Raw genomic sequence first — 23,703 nt, forward strand, 5'->3', positions numbered from 1 at the left:
GACAGACATGGGATGAGGAAATGAAACTTATTTTTTTTGAAATAGAGAGGGTGGACTGGCAATTAAGAATTCTCTTGGAAAGGCCCAATGGAGCTGAAGTTAGGATCTTGCAGAGAACCATAACTATGTGACCCCCCAAAGAAAGCAGGTGATACTTTATGGTAATGTTAAGTAGAATACATTTTAGTGTCAAGAATTAGCTGATGACATGATGAGGAGCAGGATTGAGCCATAAACAAATGTCTTTAAAGTATAAGGAGATGTAGAAATCTCTCTAATGTATCAGTGATAGGGAAATACTACTCACTATTATAGAGAAACTAAAATTGAGGAAAGTTATAAAGGGAAAATTAATAAATTAACCCTTTTACTATGTTTAATTTGATTTGGCACTGTTACTTATTGTTTTAGATTGAGAATGTTTAGAAAGTAGGCAAGTACAGGATGAGAGAAAGTGCATTGTCCACATCTCTAATATGGGAAAGACAGGAAAACAAGAACAAATTTTGATGGTGACAAAGAAAACATATTAGACATATGCAAATATTTCAAATAACAATGTGATATGAATGGTGTGGCCTGATTATTCAAACTCTGATGACTGCATTTAATTACTTATGCCATTACCTTATGCATATTGTTTCTGTAAATGTTAATATTCATTTTTAATTTTTTAAAAAGTAGTATTATATATCGCCCTGGCTGGTGTGGCTCGGTTGGTTGAGCATTGCCCCATGCACCAAAGGATTGCTGGTTCAATTCCCAGTCCAGGTGCATGCCCAAGTTGCAGGCTCAATCCCGGGGGTGGAGGGGTGGGGGCGTGTATGGTAGGCTGCTGATCCATGTTTCTCTCTCTCTCTCTCTTTCTCCCTCTCCCTTCCTCCCTCTCTAAAATCAATAAAAACATATATTTTAAAGTATTATTATATATTACTAGAAATATGTAAAGAGATACTAGAAAAACGGTTTTCTTCATTCAAAGAAAATGCATAATAATTTTTCATCAGTACTTCTCTTACTGGGAATAAATATCTCTGGGTAAAGTAAACTTACTGTGCTGTGAAGTGTCCCCTATGTTTATACTCACACAAGCATCAGTGTTAAAGGTGTGAAAATTTTTAAAAATTGAAGTTGTTTTCTTTTGGTTAAATAAGATTTTAAAATACAGAAAATGAGATTCCAGAAGTGCTTACCAAGATCAAGAATGTCAGTGCCAAATAAAATGAAGGATATAATATATGGATATGAATGGAGACAACTAGCTGGAGCCCAGAAGCCCATATCTGTAAGTTGTACTAAACAGTTATTTTTTTTTTGCAGATGGTATATTCTACAGATCTACTTACACATGTTTATGTGGTACATTGGTTTTTCTTTTTTTATAGAGAGTGGAAAGGAGGGGGAGAGACAGAGACAGAAAAATATCAATGTGAGAGAGAAACATCAATTGGTTGCCAATCAGGGCCAGGGATTGAACCTGCAACTGAGGTACCATGCCCTGACCAGAATCGAACCTGGGACACTTCAGTCCACAGGCTAATACTCTATCCACTGAGCCAAACCAGCTAGGGCTGGAATCTATTAGTTTTGTACTTACAATAAATTCTTTTTGTAATGAGTATTAGAGTGGTACTTTACTGGACAACTTCTAGTTGTTAGACTTTTTAAAACAATGCTATATTTTCTTACAAGTATTCTATAAATTAGTTTTAGTTTTCTTTTTATAACTAAAATTCTTTTAACTTCTTTTTTTAAGAGTATTCTTTTTAAAAAAATGTTTTATTGATTTTCTATAGAGAGGAAGGGAGAGGGATAGAGAGTTAGAAACATTGATGAGAGAGAAACATCGATCAGCTGCCTCCTGCACGCCCCCACACTGGGGATGTGCCCGCAACCAAGGTACATGCCCTTGACCGGAATCGTACCCGGGACCCTTGAGTCCACAGGCCAACGCTCTATCCACTGAGCCAAACCGGTTCTGGCTCTTTTGACTTCTTTAAATAAATAAGGTTTTCTATATAAGACAAGTGAGTAGCATAGTAGCAGAAATATTATCCATTTCATACTCATTTAAAAAATATATTTTTTATTGATTTCAGAGAGAAAAGGAGAGGGAGAGAGAAACATCAATAATGAGAGATAATCATTGATCAGCTGCCTCCTGCATGCCCCACACTGGAGATTGAGCCATCAACCCGGGCATGTGCCCTTACTGGGAATCCTCATGCCAGCTGGGCGTATTTCATACTCTTAAATCTGACATGTTATATATTATTGAGAATTGTTTATTATATAATTATCAATCTGTTCCTAGATTGTTTATGCATAGTGATTTGAATAAACTTCCACAGAGTGTTGAATCTTTTTTAAAAATATATTTTTATTGATTTCATTTGCTTCCAAGAAGTTTTTTATTTCTTCCCTGATCACATTGTTAACCCATTCATTGCTTAATAACATGTTACTTAGCCTCCATGGCTTTGTGTGTTTTTCAGGTTTTTTTTCTTGTAATTTATTTCTAGTTTCAAACCATTATGGTTAGAGAAGATGTTTTATATTATTTCAGTCTTCTTAAATTGATTGAGACTTGTTTGGTATCCTAACATGTCTATCTTAAAAAATGCTCTATGTGCACTTGAAAAGAAATTATATTCTGCTGCTCTGAAGATATCAATTAAATCCATTTGCTATGGTGTGTCCTTTAAGGTTGCTCTTTCCTTGTTGATTTCTAGAAGATCTATTTGTTGATATCAATGGGCTGTTAAAATCCCTTCCTATGACTGTATTACTGTCAACCTCTTCTTTTATGCCCAACAGAATTTGCTTTATACATTTAGACGCTCATATGTTGGGTGCATAAATGCTTAAATGGGTTATATACTCTTGTTGGATTGTTCCCCTTATCATTTGCAGTGTTATTCTTTGTCTCTTATTATAGCCTTTGTTTGAAGTCTATTTTGTCAAATATAAGTTTTGCTACCACAGCTCTTTTTTCATTTCTATTTACATGCGATATCTTTTTCCTTCCCTTGATTTTTAGTCTGTATCTTTTGTTCTGAGGTGGGTCTCTAGTAGACAGCATATATATGGGTCCTGTTTTCTTCTCCATTCATTTACCCTATCTATTTCATTGGAGCATTTAAGCCTTTGTCATTTAAAGTGATTATTCATAGATACATATTTTTCATCATTCTATTCTTTAACTATGTTCCTCTGTTGTGTTTTCTTTAAAAAGATCCTTTAACATGTCTTGTAATACTGGTTTGGTGTTAACAAACTCTTTTAGCTTTTTCTTGCCTGGGGAACTCTTTATTTATCTTTCAATTTTAAATTATAGCCTTCCTGGGTAAAGTAGCCTTATTTGTAGGTCCTTGATTTTCATCACTTTGAATATTTCATGCCAATCCTTTCTTGCCTGAAATGTTTCTGTTGAGAAAACAGCTGACAGTCATGGGAGCTCCCCTGTAGGCAATAAATTGTCTTTCTCTTGCTGCTTTTAAGATTCTCTCTGTGTCTTTAATCTTTGCCATTTTAATTATGATGTATCTTAGTGTGAGCCTCTTTGGGGTCTTCTTGTTTGGAACTCTCTGTGCTTCCTGGACTTGTATGTCTTTTTCCTCCACCAGTTTAGGGAAGTTTTTTGTCATTATTTCTTCAAATAAATTATTGATCCCTTGCTCTCTCTCTTCTCTTTCTGGTATCCCTGTGATGTGGATGTTGGTATGCTTACTGTTGTCCCAAATGTCCCTTAAACTGTCCTCATTTTTAAACATCATTTTTCTTTTTGCTGCTCTGATTATGTGTGTTCTGCTACCTTGTCTTCCAAATCACTATTTTGATCCTTTGCTTCATCTAACCTACTGTTTTTTTTCCTTCTTGCCTATTCATCATTCCAGATATTGTATTCTTCATTTCTGATTAGTTCTTTTTTATGGCTCCTAGGTCTTTTTTATGCTGCTGTAGTTCTAAGTTCTTTGAGCAGCCTTATAACCATTTTAAAAAATATGTTTTTACTGATTTTTTAGAGAGAGAGAGGAAGGGAAAGGGAGAGAGAAAAACACTGATGTGAGAGAGAAATATCGTTCGGCTGCCTCTGGCATGCTCCCTACTGGGGGTCAAGCCTGCAACCCAGGCATGTGCTCTGACTGCAAAGCGAATTGATATCCCTTCGATGCATTGGATGGTGCCCAACCAACTGAGCCACAACAGCCAGGGCCTTATAGCCATTTTTTTAAAACTCTATATCTGGTCAATTGCTTGCCTCTCTTTCATTTAGCTCTTTTTCTAGAGATTTATCCTGTTCTTTCATTTGGAGCATGTTTTTTAGTCTCTCTATTTTGGCTCTTTCCTTGTGTTTATTTCTATGTACTAGGTATATCTACCATGACTCCCAGTCTTCGTAGGGTGGCCTCATGTAGTAGGTGTCCTATGGGACCCAGTGGTGCAATTTCCTTGATCACCTGTGCTGGGTGCTCCAGGATTGTCCCTTGTGTGGGTTATGTGGGCCCTCCTGTTGTAATTGAGTCTTGATTGCTCTTGACCCCTTCATGCATGGGGTCGACCTTCAGTCTTGTTGACTGTGAGGATGAACCCCCAACAGAGTGTGTGAACTGCTGTGCAGATGCTGATCTCTCTCTACAGAGCAGAATTTGCTTCAGCAGGTTCAGTGCCTGTCGAGATCTCCCTTTGGGTATGCCACTTGTGAAGCTAATTGTATCCTGATCTGATGTTGTCTAAAGGTGGCCACTGGGTTTATTAGTTCTGGGGCCTCTTGGGGGGGTCTTGATGCAGGCCAATGTCAGACACTGCCTATGACTGGCCTTGACTCACCTGTTTGGAGCTACAAAGCAATCCACAGTTTTTGGCTCACTCTACTGGGCCTGGGCATGAGTGGGAAGGACTAAATTGCACACCAAGGGTGGCTTTACCAGCTCTGGGCACAGGGGCAAGTCAGCAAAAGTCCCAAGGAACCCTGAGACCTGCCTCTACCAGCTGGATAAAATATTTTTTAATTCTAGGATTTGGAGATTCTAAAATTATTTTAATCTGGAAACAATTCCAGAGCAAAAACAACAAAATGTACTTTCAATGCCTTGTCTTAATTATGGTCACTATCAAACTTTCAATTATTATAGATTTGTATTTTTAAAATTTTCTTTTCTTATTAATCCCTCAGATAAAAATGGTAGAAAGGCCCAAACATGCAGGAGTGTGTGGCCATTATGATTATTACTATGCTCAACTTGACTTGTTAAGGAAGAGATATCATGAACCACATTACCACTGTGTTCCTCATGAAGATACCAGAGTTAAAGAGAATTATAGTCAGGAAGAAAGCAGCAGTCAATCACCAGGCCAATGGTAATGTGATTGTCTAATTTAAACTTTGGTCCTCTGAAAACGTCTTGATATATCAACATTCTTTACTCTGTAATCCTTCTAAATTCTCCTAAAATAAATAATCCAAGAACTTCCAAACTCTTCATTTCAAATACTTGATTCTCAGTTCCCTTGACTGTTTTTATTCATTTTTTTATTTTTATTAAAGTGTTTTTCAATTACATTTGACATAAAATATTATATTAATTTCAGGTGTACAACATAATGATTAGACATTTATAAAGTGACTACTGCAATAATTCCTTAACCCCTTTTCATCCAAGTCTGATGTAGCTTATCTTCTTACTCAAGTAGCCATTTAACTATGGGCACAGATTTCTACTCTTGGATTTTTAATATTTTTTCTTCTTTGTAGTAAATTTCACTGCCTGGAACTCATGAAGATAGTTGTATATGTATCATATTCCAAAAAGGTTATTAATATTCATCATTAATGATTGACTTATAATTAAATTATCACTTGAGACATATTAGAAATTAAGATATATTTCATTCAGCATTTATATTTTTGGGATTTTTTTTTCAGAATATGGATGTATTACAAAGAAAATAATACAATTAAATGGCTGTTATGGAAGACTTTCAAAGAGTTTGTTCCAGAACAAATCTACAATATTTTCTATTCTTTATTTCACACCAATTTCAGTGTTCCTGTGTTCAGAGTAATTGATACCCATCCACAGTCCTGAAGACCTCAGTCATTTTTAAAAAACTGGTCTTACCATCACATTTTTTCTTTCAGGAATGAGAAATTGCTAACTTTTGGTAACTGTGGTCATTATCTATTGTTGAAATATTGGATGAATAATGAAAAATACAAGATTATGTGATGGTAGGCCCATCAGATAATTAATGAAAAGAGTAACTATGGGAAAAGTACATGTTTAATTTTAAAAGATATTGGTTGCTGTTATAATTTTATACATGTTAATAACACATTTTCAATGACCTCCATGATTATCAAAAGTGGTGTGTTCCACTAGTTCAAATTATAATATTCATATAGGACTCAACTAATAAGTATTTTACATAGGTGCCACCACAATATCCCTTGCCCTTTTCCAGCCACAGGAAAAATGTCTTCTACCCTTTGCCTAGATATGAGAGCTGTGAAATTATCAATTATTTTATTATAGAGAGTTTTATCTCTCAAACTTTCACATAACATGGTAGAAAAATTCTTCTCTTTCCTGAATACTGCTGCCCATAATATGCCCCATCCTACAGTAACCCAGGATGATGCCCCTCTGATGACTTGACTAGTAATCCTCTACCATTTGTTATTCCAGGCTCTCAATCCCAGCTGTCTCACTCTCTGAGTTCTGATTCCATGGGAATCAAGTGTTGAAATACTTGTCTGGAGAAAGAGGAATCTGTGTAGGGTTGGGGTGTGTGTGAGAGAGAGAGTGAGAAGAAGGAAGAGGAGGAAGAAGAGGGGGAGGAGGAGAAGGAGGAGGAGGAAGAAGAGGAGGAGGAGGAGGAAGAAGAAGAAGAATAAGAGAGGAGAGACAGAGAAATATAGAGAATGTATTTTGGACAGCTCCTGGGTGACTGAATAGTTTTTCTCTTGAAAATACTGTTATGCCCACCACTTAGGTTCCTGAGAGACATGAAGCTACACATTAACCTCATTTGATTTCAGCATTATAAGTGTCAGACACTGGCCAGACACCTGTACAGACCTAACCTACTCTCATCCTCATATCAATTCCTCTGAAATAGTATCGTGCCCATTTTACATATGAGAAACGAAGGCCCAGAGACCTAAATAAGCCTGTCATTTCATCATATTTCTAAATGGCTGACTTATTATCTTGACTCTTCATAAACTGGGGATTGCTCATCATGATGTTCCCAAAGAAGTTATTTCTGAAATGATAGTTCTGGTTTTGGAGCCCTAGAATTTACTGGTGTTCCAAAGAACTTTATCACGTAGTTTATACTATGATCTGAAATGTGGTAGTTTTTATTTAGCATCATTAATTACAGAAATTCTTAGCAGGAAATTTTTCAAAAAAAGATAAATATATAGAGAACATAGGTCGATATAAACTTAAAAATGGGTTGATCAGAATTGTGCTGGAAAAATACCTTAAACCAGGGGTCCTCCAACTTTTTAAACAGGGGGCCAGTTCACTGTCCCTCAGACCGTTGGAGGGCCGGACTATAGTTTAAAAAAAAACTATGAAAAAATTCCTATGCACACTGCACATATCTTATTTTGAAGTAAAAAAACAAAACAGGAACAAATACAATATTTGTATTTGCATGTGGCCCGCAGGCTGTAGTTTGAGGACCCCTGCCTTAAACATTGTGAGAGACAGTAAAGCCTCATTTTTTATTCATTAAGGATTTGTATGCCAGCATGAGGAGTGGAGGTAAAGTGATGAGACACTATCCTGCTCTCAAGAGTGTAGTGTGGGAAACATATCAGCAGCCACCAGTCAAATAAGGGGTGACAAGGCTGTAGATTAGAGACCTGCACAGAGCATGAGAAGGTGCTGATATGGGTGTGTTTTTTCCCCCTCTAACATATTATGAACTGTAGAAGAACAGATTCCAGTCCTTCTGGGTCAGAATAGTTTTCTGTTTTATTTTCTCCTATTCTCTTTATATCCCTTTCCTTTTGTTTCCCAAGATCTTCTTTTCCAATGCATACATTCTGAAACTTTGAGCTTCCTCTTGAACTCAGAACTTCAAGTCAGAGGTGAATTGTGAATCTCTTTATTAAGTTAAAAATCCACTTGTCAAATTGGTGACTAAGACTAGTTAAAATTTCCACTCAAGCTGAACATTTTTATTTCCTAAGGCCTGCCGAATACCTTCAGAGGAAATTTGAAGCTCAGCAATATAAGTTGAAAGTAGAAAAGCAACTGGTGAGTAAAATACCAAATATAAGAGGCAATCAGGAATTCCCTAATAGTGTCTCTGTTCGTAAATATTAATGAATCCTTAAGTCAAAGTTCATTCCATATAAAAGATCAAGACTACCCTCCACCTTCCTTAGTTTTTAATAGCTTAAAGAAGAATAATGGGAATAGGCTTGAATCAGGGTCTGGGAATCCTGGTTTCTTACCTGGCTCTATCATTTGCTGTGTAATCTTAGGCAGGTCATGCAACCTCACTGAGCCTCAATTTTCTGTTCTATAAATGATAGTTGTGGAGTAGATGAGTTTCAAGCTCCCCTTCTGTGTTGCAGTTCTTTGATTCTATTTTATTAGAATTCTACACATTTTTAAAAAGTGACTATTATTTTTTACTTGAATTGAAAGTTACATTCATTGTTAAGTATAGTGTTAAAATTTTGGGGTTGAAGGAGGTTGGATATGCTTTCTATTTGTATCGTTCTTATTTTGAACTTCTTCTTAAAGGCCCAGTTTTATTTCCCTAATCCAGCCGTGGGCAAACTACGGCCCGTTTGAAATGAATAAAACTAAAAAAAAAAAAAAAAGACCGTACCCTTTTATGTAATGATGTTTACTTTGAATTTATATTAGTTCACACAAACACTCCATCCATGCTTTTGTTCCGGCCCTCCGGTCCAGTTTAAGAACCCATTGTGGCCCTCGAGTCAAAAAGTTTGCCCACCCCTGCCCTAATCTCATGCTCTAGGGGTTGCTAAACTTTTAATGAATTTTAATTTAACAATTATAATTTTCCAATTCAGAAAATGAATCTAGATATTTCATATGGTAGCATAAAATATTGATTGCCTTGGATAAACAACACAAATGGTTTTATTAATTTTCTCTAATTTTTTAATGTTTTGTACTGAAGAAAATTTTGCTGCTCACTCTAAAAAACTCTCAAATATGAGTTTAATTGTTTCAAGAAAAAGGTCAAGGTCAGATCAGAATGTTTCCTAATGCAAGTATGTTTTAAAAATGATTTCATTCAAATAATAGGGTCTTCGTCCATCTTCTGCTGAGCCGAATCATAGGAGACAAGAGCTAAGAAGTAATGGAGAAGAGCCTACATTCCAGGAGCTGCCATTCAGGAGGAACAAAATGAAGGAACAGGTTAGAAACAGTCTGATTCCAGGGCCACTCTTGTACTTACATCATTGGCTTTTGTACTGTGTATGGTACATGCCTGGGAGAGCCTGTTGCACAAATACTTGTTGGACAGCCTTGTGTGAAGCACCATGCTGGTGGTTTTAGGAGACACAGAGAGACATATTTCACCTTTTCTGAGAATACAACATAGCTAAGCTCCTAAAGGCTTTTTACTTGGGATTGATAAAGTAACAGCTTTGAAATTTGTATGAGTTACCTAGGGCTGCCTTAAAGCACAGCAAACAGGGCGGTTTAGTACAACAGAAAGTCATTGCCTCACAGTTCTGGAGGCTAGAAGTTCAAAATCAAGATGTTGGCAGGTCCAAGTTGCCTCAGGAGCCTCAAGGGAAGCGGTTCTCAACCTGTGGGTCGCGACCCCTTTGGCGGTCAAACGACCCTTTCACAGGGGTCGCCTAAGACCATCCTGCATATCAGATATTTACATTATGATTCATAACAGTAGCAACATTACAGTTATGAAGTAGCAACGAAAATAATTTTATGGTTGGGTCACAACATGAGGAACTGTATTTAAAGGGCCAGAAGGTTGAGAACCACTGCTCTAGAGGAGCCCTTCTTCGCCTCTTCCTAGATTCTGGTGGTGTGTCAGCAATCTTTGACAATCCTTGGCTTACAACTGCATATCTTCATTCTCTGCCATTGTCACATGGCGTTTTTCCTGTGTGTGTCTTCATATGGCCACCCTCTTAAAAGGACAGCAGTCATACTGGATTAGGGGCCCACTCTACTCCAGTGTGACCACATCTTAGCTTAGCTAATTATGTCTGCAATGATGCTCTACCAAATAAAGTCACATTCTGAGGTAGTGGGCATTAGGACTCCAACATATCTTTTCTGGGGGAGAAAATTCTACCCATAACAGGGTTGTGTATAAACATAGGATCTATAAAGTAACTGAGGTTATGTACCACAGGGAGTGAAGTACCACAGCCGAAATGTAAGGTGGTTATCACCCTTAGGAGCAACAGGTTTTCTAACTCTGGTGATATATCCCACATTTTATTTTATTTATTTTTTTTAATTGTTTTATTGCTTAAAGTATTTCAAAGAGTATTACATATGTCTCCTTTTCCCCCCCTGCCCTTGACCTTCCCCCAGCCTCACATACCCCCCAGTGTCTTGTGTCCCGTACCACAGTTTTCTAATCCATTCATCTGTTGATGGGCACTTAGGCTGTTTCCAGTTCTTAGCTATGGTGAATTGTGCTGCTATGAACATAGGGGTTCATATATCCTTTCTGATTGGTGTTTCTGCTTTCTTGGGTATATATCCCACATTTTAAAACTAGGTTGTATAGACATTATTTTGTTAAATTGTTCACAGACATTTAAAATTTTTGGATTGGGATTGCTTTCTAGGAATATTGGAAGCAGTTAGAGGAAATACGCCAACAGTACCACAATGACATGAAAGAAATTAGAAAGAAGATGGGGAGTGAACAAGAGGTAAATAAGTTCATTCTCCTACAAGAAACATTGTATTATTGATTTTGAGCTAAATAAATTGAGCAGGTGTTAAAAGTAATGATTTCATAGAAAAGATAACTTTTTATCATGGACACTTTTAAATAGGAAAATTGTCAGATCTTATTGAAGCTTTGCTTTGTTGTGGTTTACTTCAGGCTACACAGATGATGAGGGCATCTGACATTCTCAGTTAGGAAGGGTGATTATGAAAAATGCTTGTTAACCCCTTCCCCAACAATTTTTTTGTTAAAAACGTTTCTTTTTCAGACTAATATTTTTATTTTGGTTCTATATAGTATTTTTGATGCTGGTTATGAAAACAGTTTGTAACTCGTCTTCCTATAAACCATATTTTTTTACCATATTTTCTTAGTATACTCGTCGACGACTGAAAAAGAACATTTTGTGAAAACGAGTATACACGTTTCTGCCGGGAAGGGGTTAATTGTTTCTCTCATGAATTAGTCAATAATTATTGACTGGGCAGCCACACTACATCAGCACTGGATTAGATGTATTAAGTAAGTTCATGCCCATAGGGTGGAAAAAAGACCAGCATTTACTGAATTCTGTGCAGTTGAGATGATTCTTGAAAATCCCTTAAAGGAATCACATTGGAAGCTCATTCTTTCATCTTTTAGGTGACTGCTTTTTCAGTAGAACTCCTAATGAAATAGTTGGCCTGTGTTTGGAGACAATGTTATATAAAAAATGCATGGTATTTAAATACTAGAAATACCCTCTGTGCTCAGGAATGCTTCTCCTATGAGAGGCCTTGTGGGCACTGAGACTAGACAAGACACAGCTGGGCTCCCATCTTACTGGTACTTGGGCTGCATACTCATTGAGTAAACCATCACACTGCTGCTGAAATTGATCTTTCTCTTCCCATCTCCCCCACCCCTGAGTGCCTTAGATGAATTAATACTGGTGAAATGAGCATATGGTACAATTCAGTTGTATATACTAGAGCAGCGGTTCTCAACCTGTGGGTCGCGACCCCTTTGGGGTCGAATGACCCTTTCACAGGGGTTGCCTGCGACCATCGGAAAACATATATAATTACATGTTGTTTTTGTGATTAATCACTATGCTTTAATTATGTTCAATTTGTAACAATGAAAATACATCCTGCATATCAGATATTTACATGACGATTCATAATAGTAGCAAAATTACAGTTATGAAGTAGCAACGAAAATAATTTTATGGTTGGAGGTCACTACAACATGAGGAACTGTATTAAAGGGTTGCGGCATTAGGAAGGTTGAGAACCACTGTACTAGAGCTTCACATGCTTTATCTCATTTACTCCCTATATGGAAAAGTTAAGTACCTCATCCACACAAGGCAAACTAAATAAATACCTGATTCTAAAACCTCTGCTCTTTCTAGCATATGCTCTTCTACTCATAAATAGTTGGAAAGATAAGACACACATGTGTAAGGCAGTTTTTGAATAAGACTGAATATAGTTAAGCTCTGTAAGTGCATAGGAGGAAGAATGAGCAGCCTGAGGGTTTTCATGGAAGAGGAAAGGTGGAGCCTAAATTGGGTGTGAGAAGGAGTAGAGTTCAGAGAGGCAGGGCTAAGGAGGCATTCTGAAAGACCATGCAAAGGTCCAAATGGAAGACTACATGTGCTGGGAGGAGCAGGTTAGAGGTGGTTCTCTTCAGAGCAAAGGCTTGGTTGATAGTGGGAAGCCTTATACCATTGTCAGCCTTACTTTTAAAGTAGGTCTGTGATAGGAAACCTGAGTCAAGGAAAGATGGAGAGTGGACATTTCTAGAGAGACCATAAAATAAGCACGTGGGAAATGGGGAAGACCAAGGCAGCCATAGGGAAAAGGAGCCATAAACAGATCTTTATCCAGCCACTGCCATTGTTCATCCCTGGGACAGCGGGTGGAAAGCATTTCCTCACTAGATCCCATTTAAACCCTGGCCAAGGTTCATTCAATAGCCTTCAAAACTGACGCAGAATCAATCTTGTTGATTGTGTGTAATTTGTGTTAAAGGAAGACTCAAAAATAAGTCATAAAACCTACCTGGTGAAGAAGAATAACCTGTCCACCCACCAAGAGACACCCGAGGAAGAGGCACCTGTGCAGGTGATGTTATTATTAGACATCTCTATGTTTCCCAGTGAGTTTTCCCGAGCCTGGTATCCTTACCCCTTACAGTGTAGTATAATCATGTGGGAAAATACCTAAAAACTCCAGTGCCTGGTCTGGGGCGGGCCCAGGCATCCTGTTTTCAGAAGTTGACTGAGTGATTGAGTGTGCAGCCAAGTTTCAGAACTGCTCTTGTGAATGTATGAGAGTTCAGCTTTCTGGATGGTATTGAAGTCAGGGTCTCAGACACATTGGTTAACTTCTGTTTCAACTTTACATTTTTGGAGAGGGTAGAGAACTGGTCAGAGATGAATTGTCAAATGGCTCTTGAGAGTTTTTTTTTCTCTTCTTCTGGGAGGTCTTTTACCTTTTTCTTCAAGGTGCCTCTGGGCTTGAGTTAGGGCAGGTGACTTAGGACAGGTGAGTTAGGGCAGGTGAGTTAGGGCAGGTGAATTAGGGCAGGTGAGTTAGGACAGGTGAGTTAGGGCAGGTGAGTTAGGGCAGGTGAATTAGGGCAGGTGAGTTAGGGCAGGTGAGTTAGGGCAGTGTTGAGTGAAGGCTGAAGGCCTCCTTGAATGTTTTCTTTTTTGAAAGACCCTGGGACCTTCACATGATGCCAGAGAGATCTAAAGTGGACTGAGGTTGAATTTGCACCCAATGAGGTAAATGGGACTTAGGAGTCTAAGGTAGTTGTATTTTAAGGAAAATAAAGCAATATGATACATGTACAGTTGAGACAACCAGACTACACAATCAAATCAGACAACCACCTTCACAAATATAAGTAAAATACAAAGTCACAATCCTGTTTCAGAGTTCATAATACTTCAAGGCAGAAAAACCCCTTCCCAAGGTAGCAGGGCAAACAAGTAATAATGATTCAAACTGACACATTCCTTAGTGAAGTACATACAAAGGCTGTGGTAATATAGATGAAGCAGTAGTCAATTCTAAGGGAGAGATGATGGAGACATGCTGTGCACTAGTGGAGAGACGACGGCATTAACAATACACACACAAAGCCACCAAGGAGAGTCATAAATTTCTGTCTTGAAAGGGATAGAACCACTTCCTAAAATGGGGAAGAGAGTAGGGAGTGGGCTTGTGGTGAGGGGCAATGAAGAGATCCCTTTGACCCTGGCCAGTGTGGCTCAGTTGGTTAGGTGTTGTCCCAGGCACTGAGAAGTTGCTGGTATGATTCCCAGTCAGGCCACATGCCTGGGTTGTGGGCTCAATCTCCAGTGGGGAGTATGCAGGAGGCAGGTGAGCCATGTCTCCCTCTCAGGTCTCTCTCTCTCTCTCTCTCTCTCTCTCTCTCTCTCATCAATTAAAAATATAAAAAAACATATAGTTTCCATTGGACATGTTAAATTGGACATGTTGATTAGAGAAGATCTGAGATTGCATACCTGCTTCAGGGCCTTTGCCCTCCTGCTCCCTCTGATGGAATATGCTTTTCCCAGACCTTCATATGCCAAGGTCCTACTTCATTCTAAGGCTTAAAGCAAACAGCAGTAGTCTTTTCCTACATTGCTCTCACCCCTACTCTATGCCATTACCCTATTTTATTTCCTTTAGGGCAGCAGTTGCCAACCTTTCGGACCTCACAGACCACCACATGGTCCGTGGACCACCAGTTGGCAACCACTGCTTTAGGGCACTTAACACTTTTTGAAATTATGCTGTTACTTTGTTAATTCATTTATTACCAATCTTACTCCAGTAAGTTCTATGTCAGCAGGGAATTTTCAGTCACATTCACTGCACTAGCCCATTGGACAGTGTCTGGCCATAGTGGGTGCTCAGTATGATTTGTGGAATGAATATTGAATTGAAGATATGCTAAGTAGGCAGTTGAATATGTGAGTCTGAAGCTCAGAGGGGAGGAACTATCAAGCCTGAAGATTCACGTTTAAGAATCATTGCATAAAGATAGCTCTTAAATCCATAGGAATTACTTAAATCCTGTTGTACTGAGGAAGAAAGGAGCAGAGGCCCTAGGGCTGAACCCTGGAAAAGCTCAGTATTTACAGTTCGCCTCTCAACTATCTTTGAAATTCTTGTCAAAGTTTATAGCCCTCTCCTTTGTTTATACTGTAATGAGCTGGGTACCTTTCTTGTTTTCCTTATTAAGATCATAAAACTCTTCAGGAAAGGATCCTGTAGGCAAATTACATTTTTAAATTAAATTAGGTTGTACACATTGCAATGTCAGTGCTAAGTGTATTAATATTTTGAATTAATGGACACTCCCCCAAGTTTTAGTGAATTATTAGTAAAGGCATGTTTTTATTTTCAAATCAATCATAAGATTCAATCCAGAAATTAAATAATGTAAACATAGCATGCTGTGATTTCAGATGGAATCCTATATAATAAAAGTGTAGTATGCAAATTGTCCCCTCGACTAGAGTTCTTCCAGGAGTTCAACCAGGGGGTGGGCCGGCCAGGGGAAGGGAGGGAGGCCCTGGTGCTGGCAGGTAGCTGGGGGAAGGGAGGGAGGCCCCGACCGGCAGCCAGCAGCAGGTAGGGACACTACCAGTGCACGAATTTCGTGCACTGAGCCTCTAGTGAAAATGTAATTGTTTGATCAATATTAAATGGTATATATTAATTTTTCTCTAAACTTTCAGGATATTGAAAGAGACTTGAAAAAAATTAAACTTCAGAACATAAAGGAAAGTAAAATTCCAAAACAAAAATATAAAGCTAAGGTAATAAACATTTAGTCTTTGGTTTCATATTAAGAAGCTGGCGGGGGGCACAATCAGGATTGCCTATAGGATTTTCCTCCTACTATTTTACAGAATTGCTTTATTTTGTAATGTTATACTATTGGTTTTAAGTATCTATAATGTCAAATAGGGAGTGATAATTTGAAGGTTTTTATTGGATTGCTAAACTAAGATTTTTTTCTTACTTTCTTCTAGAGAGGAGTAAAGTTTGAAATTAATTTAGACAAATGTATTTCTGATGAAAATATTCTTGAAGAGGAAAAGGTATGTCATTAAGTACATATTTCCATTAGTAGGCATGAGAAAATGAGTATCTTAGTAGCAAGTTTCTTGACATTTTTTCATGGGGGGAGGAGAATTTTCTTAAATCTTCCTAGAAGGATCTCTGGTGTTCAAATAAGTGTTCCAAAATATTTCATCTTCTCATTCTTTTTGTACTTGAGGTTATTCCCTTACATGGATCATTTCAACTTACTTTATTTTTCTTTTATAAAGTAATTATTTTCCTATAATATTAACTTTTAATCATAGCATAATTAAAATAGAAGACATAATACATAGTCAACAACTAATATACTTGCCTAAAAAATTGAGCAGGTACCCTGAAACCATACACATTTATTTCAGGTCTTTACACTGGTCTTTGGGTAAAGCTGATACAGCAATAAATGCACAATTACAGTAAACTCAAACCTCATTTTATTACTTGAGTTCAACATCTTTTTCAATCTCACTTTTTACTAGACCTGCGAACAGATATCAAAATCAACTGATTTGTGTTTCCATTTCACCTTCTCTCAATTTGCTTTTTAAAGTACCAAAAATTATGTGTATATATGTTCTATTTAATACCTGATAGCCAATTTCTTTCTTTCATGTTCTTCATCAGCTTAACATTTTTAATGTTATAATTTCTTTCTGATTTGTGTGTGTGTGTGGTGAAGGACCAGTATTTTTTTAATAGACTTTCATGTTGTAGAGCAGTCATGGCAAAGTTGAGTGGAAGGTACAGACAGAGATTTTCCACATATCGCTGCCCCCACAAATGCACAGCCTCCCCTACCATCAACATCCCCCACAGGAGTGGAACATATGTTACAACTGATTAATCTACAGTGACACTGGGGTTAACTCTTGGGATTGTACATGCTATGTGTTTGGACAAATAGATAATTACATGTATCCACCATTGTAATATCATGCAAGTATTTTCACTGCCTTAAAAACCCTCTGGGCTCCACCTATCTTTCAGAGTTTTACTAGCATTTTGCTACATGAGACTTCGTTAGAGTGGTAACAATTAGCACTCACCCCTATTTAACCATTAGGTCTCTAAGTGTCCCAGAGTTGTGAGTATCAGAGGGGAGCAGATATGGGTCTGTTTCTGGGTTGGAACCTGAGGAGTGATACACCCACAGTGCTTCTGTGAAGTGAGGCACTAACGCTGACCTGCTAGGATAAAATAATGGAATAAAAAAATGTTTTATGTACCAGAGTGTTCATCTTTTATTATACTATGTTTTGATATATGCTTGAAACACAGTGATCATTTTTGTATTGATTATGGGGTATGTATTAGGAGCAGTTTTGGGGACCCAATTAGGAATGTTGTATACTTAAAACAGGGCGTGAAGCAGATAACCTTGAGAATTCTGTAAAATGAAGTACAGTAGGATATTATAGAAGATAGGAAGTCTGGATAAAAGTAAGTTGCCATATGATTAGTGCTTGTCACTATTGACAAGGCAAAGAAATTAAAGCATTCTTGTTTCTATCTTGTTCCAACATAGTTCCATTTTTAAAACTTTACTGACTTATTTGTTCAATATAGACATATTAAATATTTGCTATATATCTTGATAAAATTATTGCTGGGAACACAAACATTTTTTTTCTAAATATGGCTTATTTCTCTTGAAACACTATGGATTGCTTTAGGCCATAGACACGCTAAATGAAACTTTGACCTTTGAGGATGGCATGAAGCTTAAGGAAAATAAATGTATAAAGGAGCATGAGGATTACACAGATGAAGCATTGGAAAAACTCTGCTCAGAAGCAGGTACGTGTACCTTAAAAGCTGTAGATGAGAAGGAACTGTTTTGTTACCAATCCATCTCAAACTCTGTCCTGCACTGTCACCTGTCCCCTTGCTCTCCCTGAGCTGGGCAGAGACCTGGCTCTGCTGCCTCTGCCTACCCCTCGGGGCCCAAGCTCCCTGAGACTTAGCCCTCCTCTCTTGCTCCATCCATACTGTCTCCTTGGGCAGTTTCACCCACTCCTTCAGCTTCAGTTCTCCCAGCCAGCAGCTCCACATGCATCCATGTTTTGCATTATCTGCTGGAAAGCTCCCTGGACGAGTCCCACCAGCGTCTCAGTCTCAGCGTGTGTGCCGTCAAACTTGTGCACATTTCCTTCTCAGGATCCTTTACTTTGGGCAACGCTGCCCCCAGACTGACGGTTCCTGCTACTCTGGGTGGTTTCTACTCTGAAATGTCTGTGGTGAGTTCCTCCTCCTTCATCCACTCTGCCGCTGGTGTAGGGCCCTGTTGTCTCTGAGCAGTGTGTGTGGTAGAAAATGTGTGGGTTTTGGAGAGAAGCAGGAGTTTGAATCCCAGCTGGCACTGCCACTTTCTGATTGTGTGGCCTTTTACAAGTTCCTCAAACTCTCTGCATCTCGGTCTCCTCCTAGGACCAGAGGTGATAGTACCTGCCACGTAGGCTTATTGTGAGAAATTCAGTATATAAAGTACCTGGCACATGCTAGGTGCTCAATACATGCTATTATATTTTCCTTTTCTCTTCCCCTTGCCGAATTGGCCATGTGTTCTCCTTTTCTCTAGTATTTCCCTTGTGTTCTCCAAGTGATTGCTAGTTATCTTATCATATTAGTACCCTACTCAAATTTTTTTGTTTTGTTCTGATAATACCTGTAGGATACAGTCCATTCCACATAGTATTATTTGACACCGAGTGGCCTGATCCTGTGGTGACCCACCTTTCCTACCCAGCACCCCCTTTCCTTCCACCGATGATGGGATCCATACATGACGGTGTGAGCATTTAAACACCCTGGCTTGGCTCAACTTCTACTTCCTAGAATAAGATACTTTTCCTTATATCCGTCTGGAAAAATCTTTATTCAATTCAGCAGGCTGCTTCTTGGTAATCTCCCTTGTGCCACAGACTGTTCTAGGTGGTAGGAACTCTCAAAGATGGAGGAGACCTCAAAGTCACAGAGGTGTCATGAACCAAAGAAAAGAGGCACAAACATGTGTTCTGAGTCCAAAATGCTTTTTAAAAGGATTACCTAAGTTGTTTTGAAAGAGCTGTGATTGGTGCTAGCAAGCAGGCTGAGATTATGCCATAGCTGATCAATGGCTCATGTCTATTGTTAGGTAAAAATTTTACTTTTTAATAGAGAGTTCAGTGATGCACAGCCAGTTCCAGGAACTGCATCAGGTTCAAAAGTTCAGTTTCACATGCTGTTTTGTTCTTGTTGTTTTCAGTCTACATTGAAAATCTTTTGTGTAAAGCAGCCATCGTCATTAATTACCTTGGCTAGAACTTCTGGATAACTTGCTGAAGCCTCTACATCAGCATTTGCTTCACTTTGCACTTTTATGTTATGGAGATGGTCTCTTTCCTTAAACCCAATTAACCAACCTCTGCTAGTTTCAGACTTTTCTTCTGCAGCTTCCTCTTCGTTCTCGGCCTGCATAGAATTGAAGAGCATTAGTGCCTTGCTCTGGATTAGGCTTGGCTTATGGGAATGTTGTGGCTAGTGTGATCTCAATCCAGACCACTACAACTTTCTCCAGATCAGCCATAGGCTGTTTTCTATCATTCCTATATCTGAGTAGAAATTTTAATTTCCTTCAAGAACTTAGCCTTTGCCTTCACAACTTGGCTACTTGTTTGGTCTAAGAGGCCTACTTTTTGTCCTATCTTGGCTTTTGACATGTCTTCCTCACTAAGCTTAATAATTTCTAGTGTTCATTTAAAGTGAGACATGTACAATTCACTCTTTCACCTTAACACTTAGAGGTTATTGTAGGGTTATTAATTGGCCTAATTTCAATATTGTTGTGTCTCAGAGAATAGAGAGACCTGAGGAGAAAAACAGAGATGGGGAATGGCCAGTTAGGTGGAGTAGTCAGAACACATGCTGCATTATTAATTAAGTTCACTTCTTTATCTGGGTGCAGTTTGTGGCACTCCAAAGCAACTACAATGGTAACATCAAAGATCACTGATACAAGTCAATAATATTGTGATGCGTTTGCACAATGTTGGATGATTACTAGACTTAGTGTGGTGGCCACATTTTAAGGTATATAAATGTCAAATCACTATATTGTACACCTGAAACTAATATAATATTGTATGCCAACTATACTTACATTTTAAAAATTGTTATTACAGATCACCATAACAAATAATAATGAAAATATTGTGCAAATTACCAAAATGTGGCACATAGACATGTAGAGAGCAGATGCTGTTAGGAAAATGGTACCATTAGACTCGCTGGACTCAGGGTTGCCACAAACCTTTAATTTGTAAAAAGAACACAATATCTGCCAAGTGCAATAAAGCACATTACAATAAAACTAGGTATGCCTGTGTATTATGTACAGTGAGGTCAGAAGAGATAATGTAATGATCTCAATTTGGAACATATTAAGGTTTAGGTCTTTAAGAGCACGAGTTGGAGATGTCTAGAAGACACTAGCTGTTTAAGACCTAAGCCCTGGGCCTAATTAGGGCTACTTCAGCCTATACATAGCATTTCAGCCTTGGTGGTGGTTGGAAATACCTAAGCAAAGGAACTAGAGTGAGAAGGAAATTGAGCTTAGGACAGATCCTAGTAATATTTAGACAAGTTTTGAGAGTAACGCAAAAGAAGGAGAGAAAGTTCTAGAAGGAGGTAAAGGGGTTGGCAGCATTAACTAGAAGAAAAAGGCCAAGTGAAGCAGTTTGATTAACAGCATGGGATTTGGCCATTAGGAGCCCTTAGTGCCTCAGTAAAAGCAGTTCAGTGAAAGGGTGTATTCCAAGATTACTCTTTGCATTAGTTTGCTGGGAAGAGAAGAGAGTGGATTTGTATGTCTCAAAAGACATAGCTGCCCTAACCAGTTTGGCTCAGTGGATAGAGCGTTGGCTTGTGGACTGAAGGGTCCCGGGTTCGATTCCGGTCAAGGGCATGTACCTTGGTTGCAGGCACATCCCCAGGAGGAGGTGTGCAGGAGGCAGCTGATCGATGTTTCTCTCTCATCGATGTTTCTAACTCTCTATCCCTCTCCCTTCCTCTCTGTAAAAAATCAATAAAATACATTTTTTTAAAAAAAGACATAGCTGCACCTTTTTTAATTAAAAAAAGAAAGTAAATTGCATTCCTGAACTTATTATTAGGCTGAACAATTTTTCCATGTGCATATTGACCATCTATATTTCTGTTGTGAATTACGTGCTCATGTCCCTTATTCATTTTATTCCACTGAAAATGGCCTGTTTTTAAATAAGACATTTAAATTAAACTTTTGCCTAACTTGAGGTATTAAAACACCACTTGAATAAATGAAGAGAAATAACAGTTATTTATTGGAAGAATTCTTTTAAGATATATGGATTTGAGGCAATTTCAATAAAAATCACATTAGGATTGTGTGCGTGCGCACGTGCGCGCGCGTGCGTGTGTGTGTGTGTGTGTGTGTGTGTGTGTGTGTGGTGTGAGGAGATCTTGACAGATTGGAGAATCTTACAGATTTTTAACTAGCCAAAAAAATTAGAAAAGAAGACCAGTGAAGGGTCACTTACCCTTCCAAGTAACAAGATATGTAAATTACAGTCATTGAAACAATATAATACTAGCACCAGAATAAATAAAATAGTGAAAAGAAAAGATAGATTAGAAACAAGCCCTAATATGTATCATGATATAGTGAATGCTAGAAGTCACACAGCAAGTCAATGGGAAAAGAAAAGGTTATTCAAATAAATGTTGCTGGGCCAATTGGTTGACAACTTGGGGAAAACTGTGAAATCAGAACCTATATAAAAATACAACAAAACAAATTCCAAAAAAGAGTTTATATATAAAAAATAGAAGTTATATACTAGAAAATGAAATACAGAAAAAAAGGTATTTTATTTGGATAGGGTAGAACTTGCTATTCAAAATATATAGGAAAAAAATCACAGAATAAGTTAGTTATAGATTCAAATTTAACAATAAAAAGCTTTGGTAGAGCAAAAAATACTAGCTCCTGGAATTGTTACTTTCAGTGGTTTAGGGTAAATAATCATAAATGCCCACACAAAAATCAGCTACAAATGAGTTCATTGTATTATTACTTATAATAGTGAAAAATCTGTAGCAACCTAAAAATCTAGCCAAAAAATTAAATGATCACATGTGAGAGAATGCTGTTTGTTTTAAAATGATTATATAGAAGAATATTTAACAATCTGGATATGGTATGTTGCTAATTGAGAAAAGATAGTTATAAAAGGGTGTGTGGTATGTGGCCCATTTTTTGTTTTAAAACAAAGCAAGAACTATATGCTGGGGAAAATTTTTGAACTTCTAATAGTCTCTGGACAGTGTGATTATGGGTAATTTTTATTATTTTCTACTTATTTGACTTTTAAAATTTCTAGGATGAAATATGGGAATAAATAAGGAAAAGGTTACACAAGTTATTTTAAAAATTGAGATAATTGAACAGAATGCATTTCCATGGAAACTAACTAAAGTAAAAGTTCTTATAAATGCCTCAAGGAATTTGTCCATTTGTGTCACTAATATTTCTTTAACATTTAAATATATTGGCTAGTCAATCAAATGTTATTCATGAAAGTGAAACAATTTTAAGCCTGTTTATAATTTTTGTCTCAGAAATATGATCTACATCTTAGTCAGACCAGGCTGCTATAGCAAAATGAACTAGGTGACTTAAAAAACAACATTTATGTCACAGTTCTGGAGGCTGGAAGTCTAAGATCATGGTACTGGTAGATTGGTGATTGGTGAGAGCCCAATTCCATTTTTTTGCTGTGTCTACACTTAGCATAAAGGATGAGGGGACTCCTGGGGTCTCTTTTATAAGCCCCTAATTCTGTTCATGAGGGCTCCACTCCCCAAGGCTGCACCTGCTAATACCATCACACTGAGCATCAAGGTTCAACATACAAATTTTTGGGGGCAGCACAAACATTTAGTCCATACCAATCTATATTAGAAGGACATAGTTTTTGTTTGTTTGTTTGTTTTTAATTTTGTTTTATTGCTTAAAGTATTACAGAGAGTATTACATATGTCTCCTTTTTCCCCCCCTTGGCCTTTCCCCGGCCTCCCCTCCCCCCCAGTGTCTTGTGTCCATTGGTTATGCTAGAAGGACATTCTTTTTTAATGTACAAGCTGATAGACTGCCTCCAGGTTTCCTAAGAGCTATTTGTTGAAATTAGTCACACTTTGGCTGCTTTTAAATTAATGAGTTATTTTCTTATGCCTAGAGTTGTTCATTCAGGACACTGCTGCTGCAGAAAACAGGAGACAGTGGGATGCTGGAGCGCCTCAGACTCTGCTGCAGATGATGGCAGCAGCTGATGTCACCTCCACCTGCTCCACCGGGCCAGAGGGTGAATTTAGATCCGTTGGCATAAATCACCAGCAAGAGGAGATCAAGGCCCCAAATGCAGCCAGCGCTTGCCATGACCTGATAGTTCTCACTTTCAGTACAATCCCTATAGATTTGGTATCAAATGCCTTCCAAAAATACTGTTTGGTTCCTCCACTAGCTCTAGAGAAACTTGCTTGCTAATTACCCTAGACCAGTGGTCGGCAAACTGCGGCTCGCGAGCCACATGCAGCTCTTTGGCCCCTTGAGTGTGGCTCTTCCACAAAATAC

The 23,703-nt window shown here is 38.1% G+C and overlaps 1 protein-coding gene across 1 annotated transcript in view; it reads left to right on the plus strand.

The window, feature by feature from the left end:
• The window catches only part of NEK5 (NIMA related kinase 5), a 64,725-nt gene extending 41,109 nt beyond the window's left edge, over positions 1-23,616 (plus strand). The window contains exons 10-19 of the mRNA XM_015560605.1: positions 1,155-1,285; positions 5,177-5,361; positions 8,210-8,276; positions 9,306-9,419; positions 10,835-10,921; positions 12,960-13,052; positions 15,689-15,769; positions 15,986-16,054; positions 17,729-17,852; positions 23,309-23,616. Of these exons, the coding sequence (XP_015416091.1) occupies positions 1,155-1,285; positions 5,177-5,361; positions 8,210-8,276; positions 9,306-9,419; positions 10,835-10,921; positions 12,960-13,052; positions 15,689-15,769; positions 15,986-16,054; positions 17,729-17,852; positions 23,309-23,616 (1,259 nt within the window). The remainder of the gene's footprint in view (positions 1-1,154; positions 1,286-5,176; positions 5,362-8,209; positions 8,277-9,305; positions 9,420-10,834; positions 10,922-12,959; positions 13,053-15,688; positions 15,770-15,985; positions 16,055-17,728; positions 17,853-23,308) is intronic.
• Positions 23,617-23,703: the final 87 nt, after the last annotated feature.

This window comes from Myotis davidii, unplaced genomic scaffold (genome assembly GCF_000327345.1).
Source record: "Myotis davidii unplaced genomic scaffold, ASM32734v1 scaffold1035, whole genome shotgun sequence".
In the NCBI taxonomy this organism is placed as follows: domain Eukaryota; kingdom Metazoa; phylum Chordata; class Mammalia; order Chiroptera; family Vespertilionidae; genus Myotis; species Myotis davidii.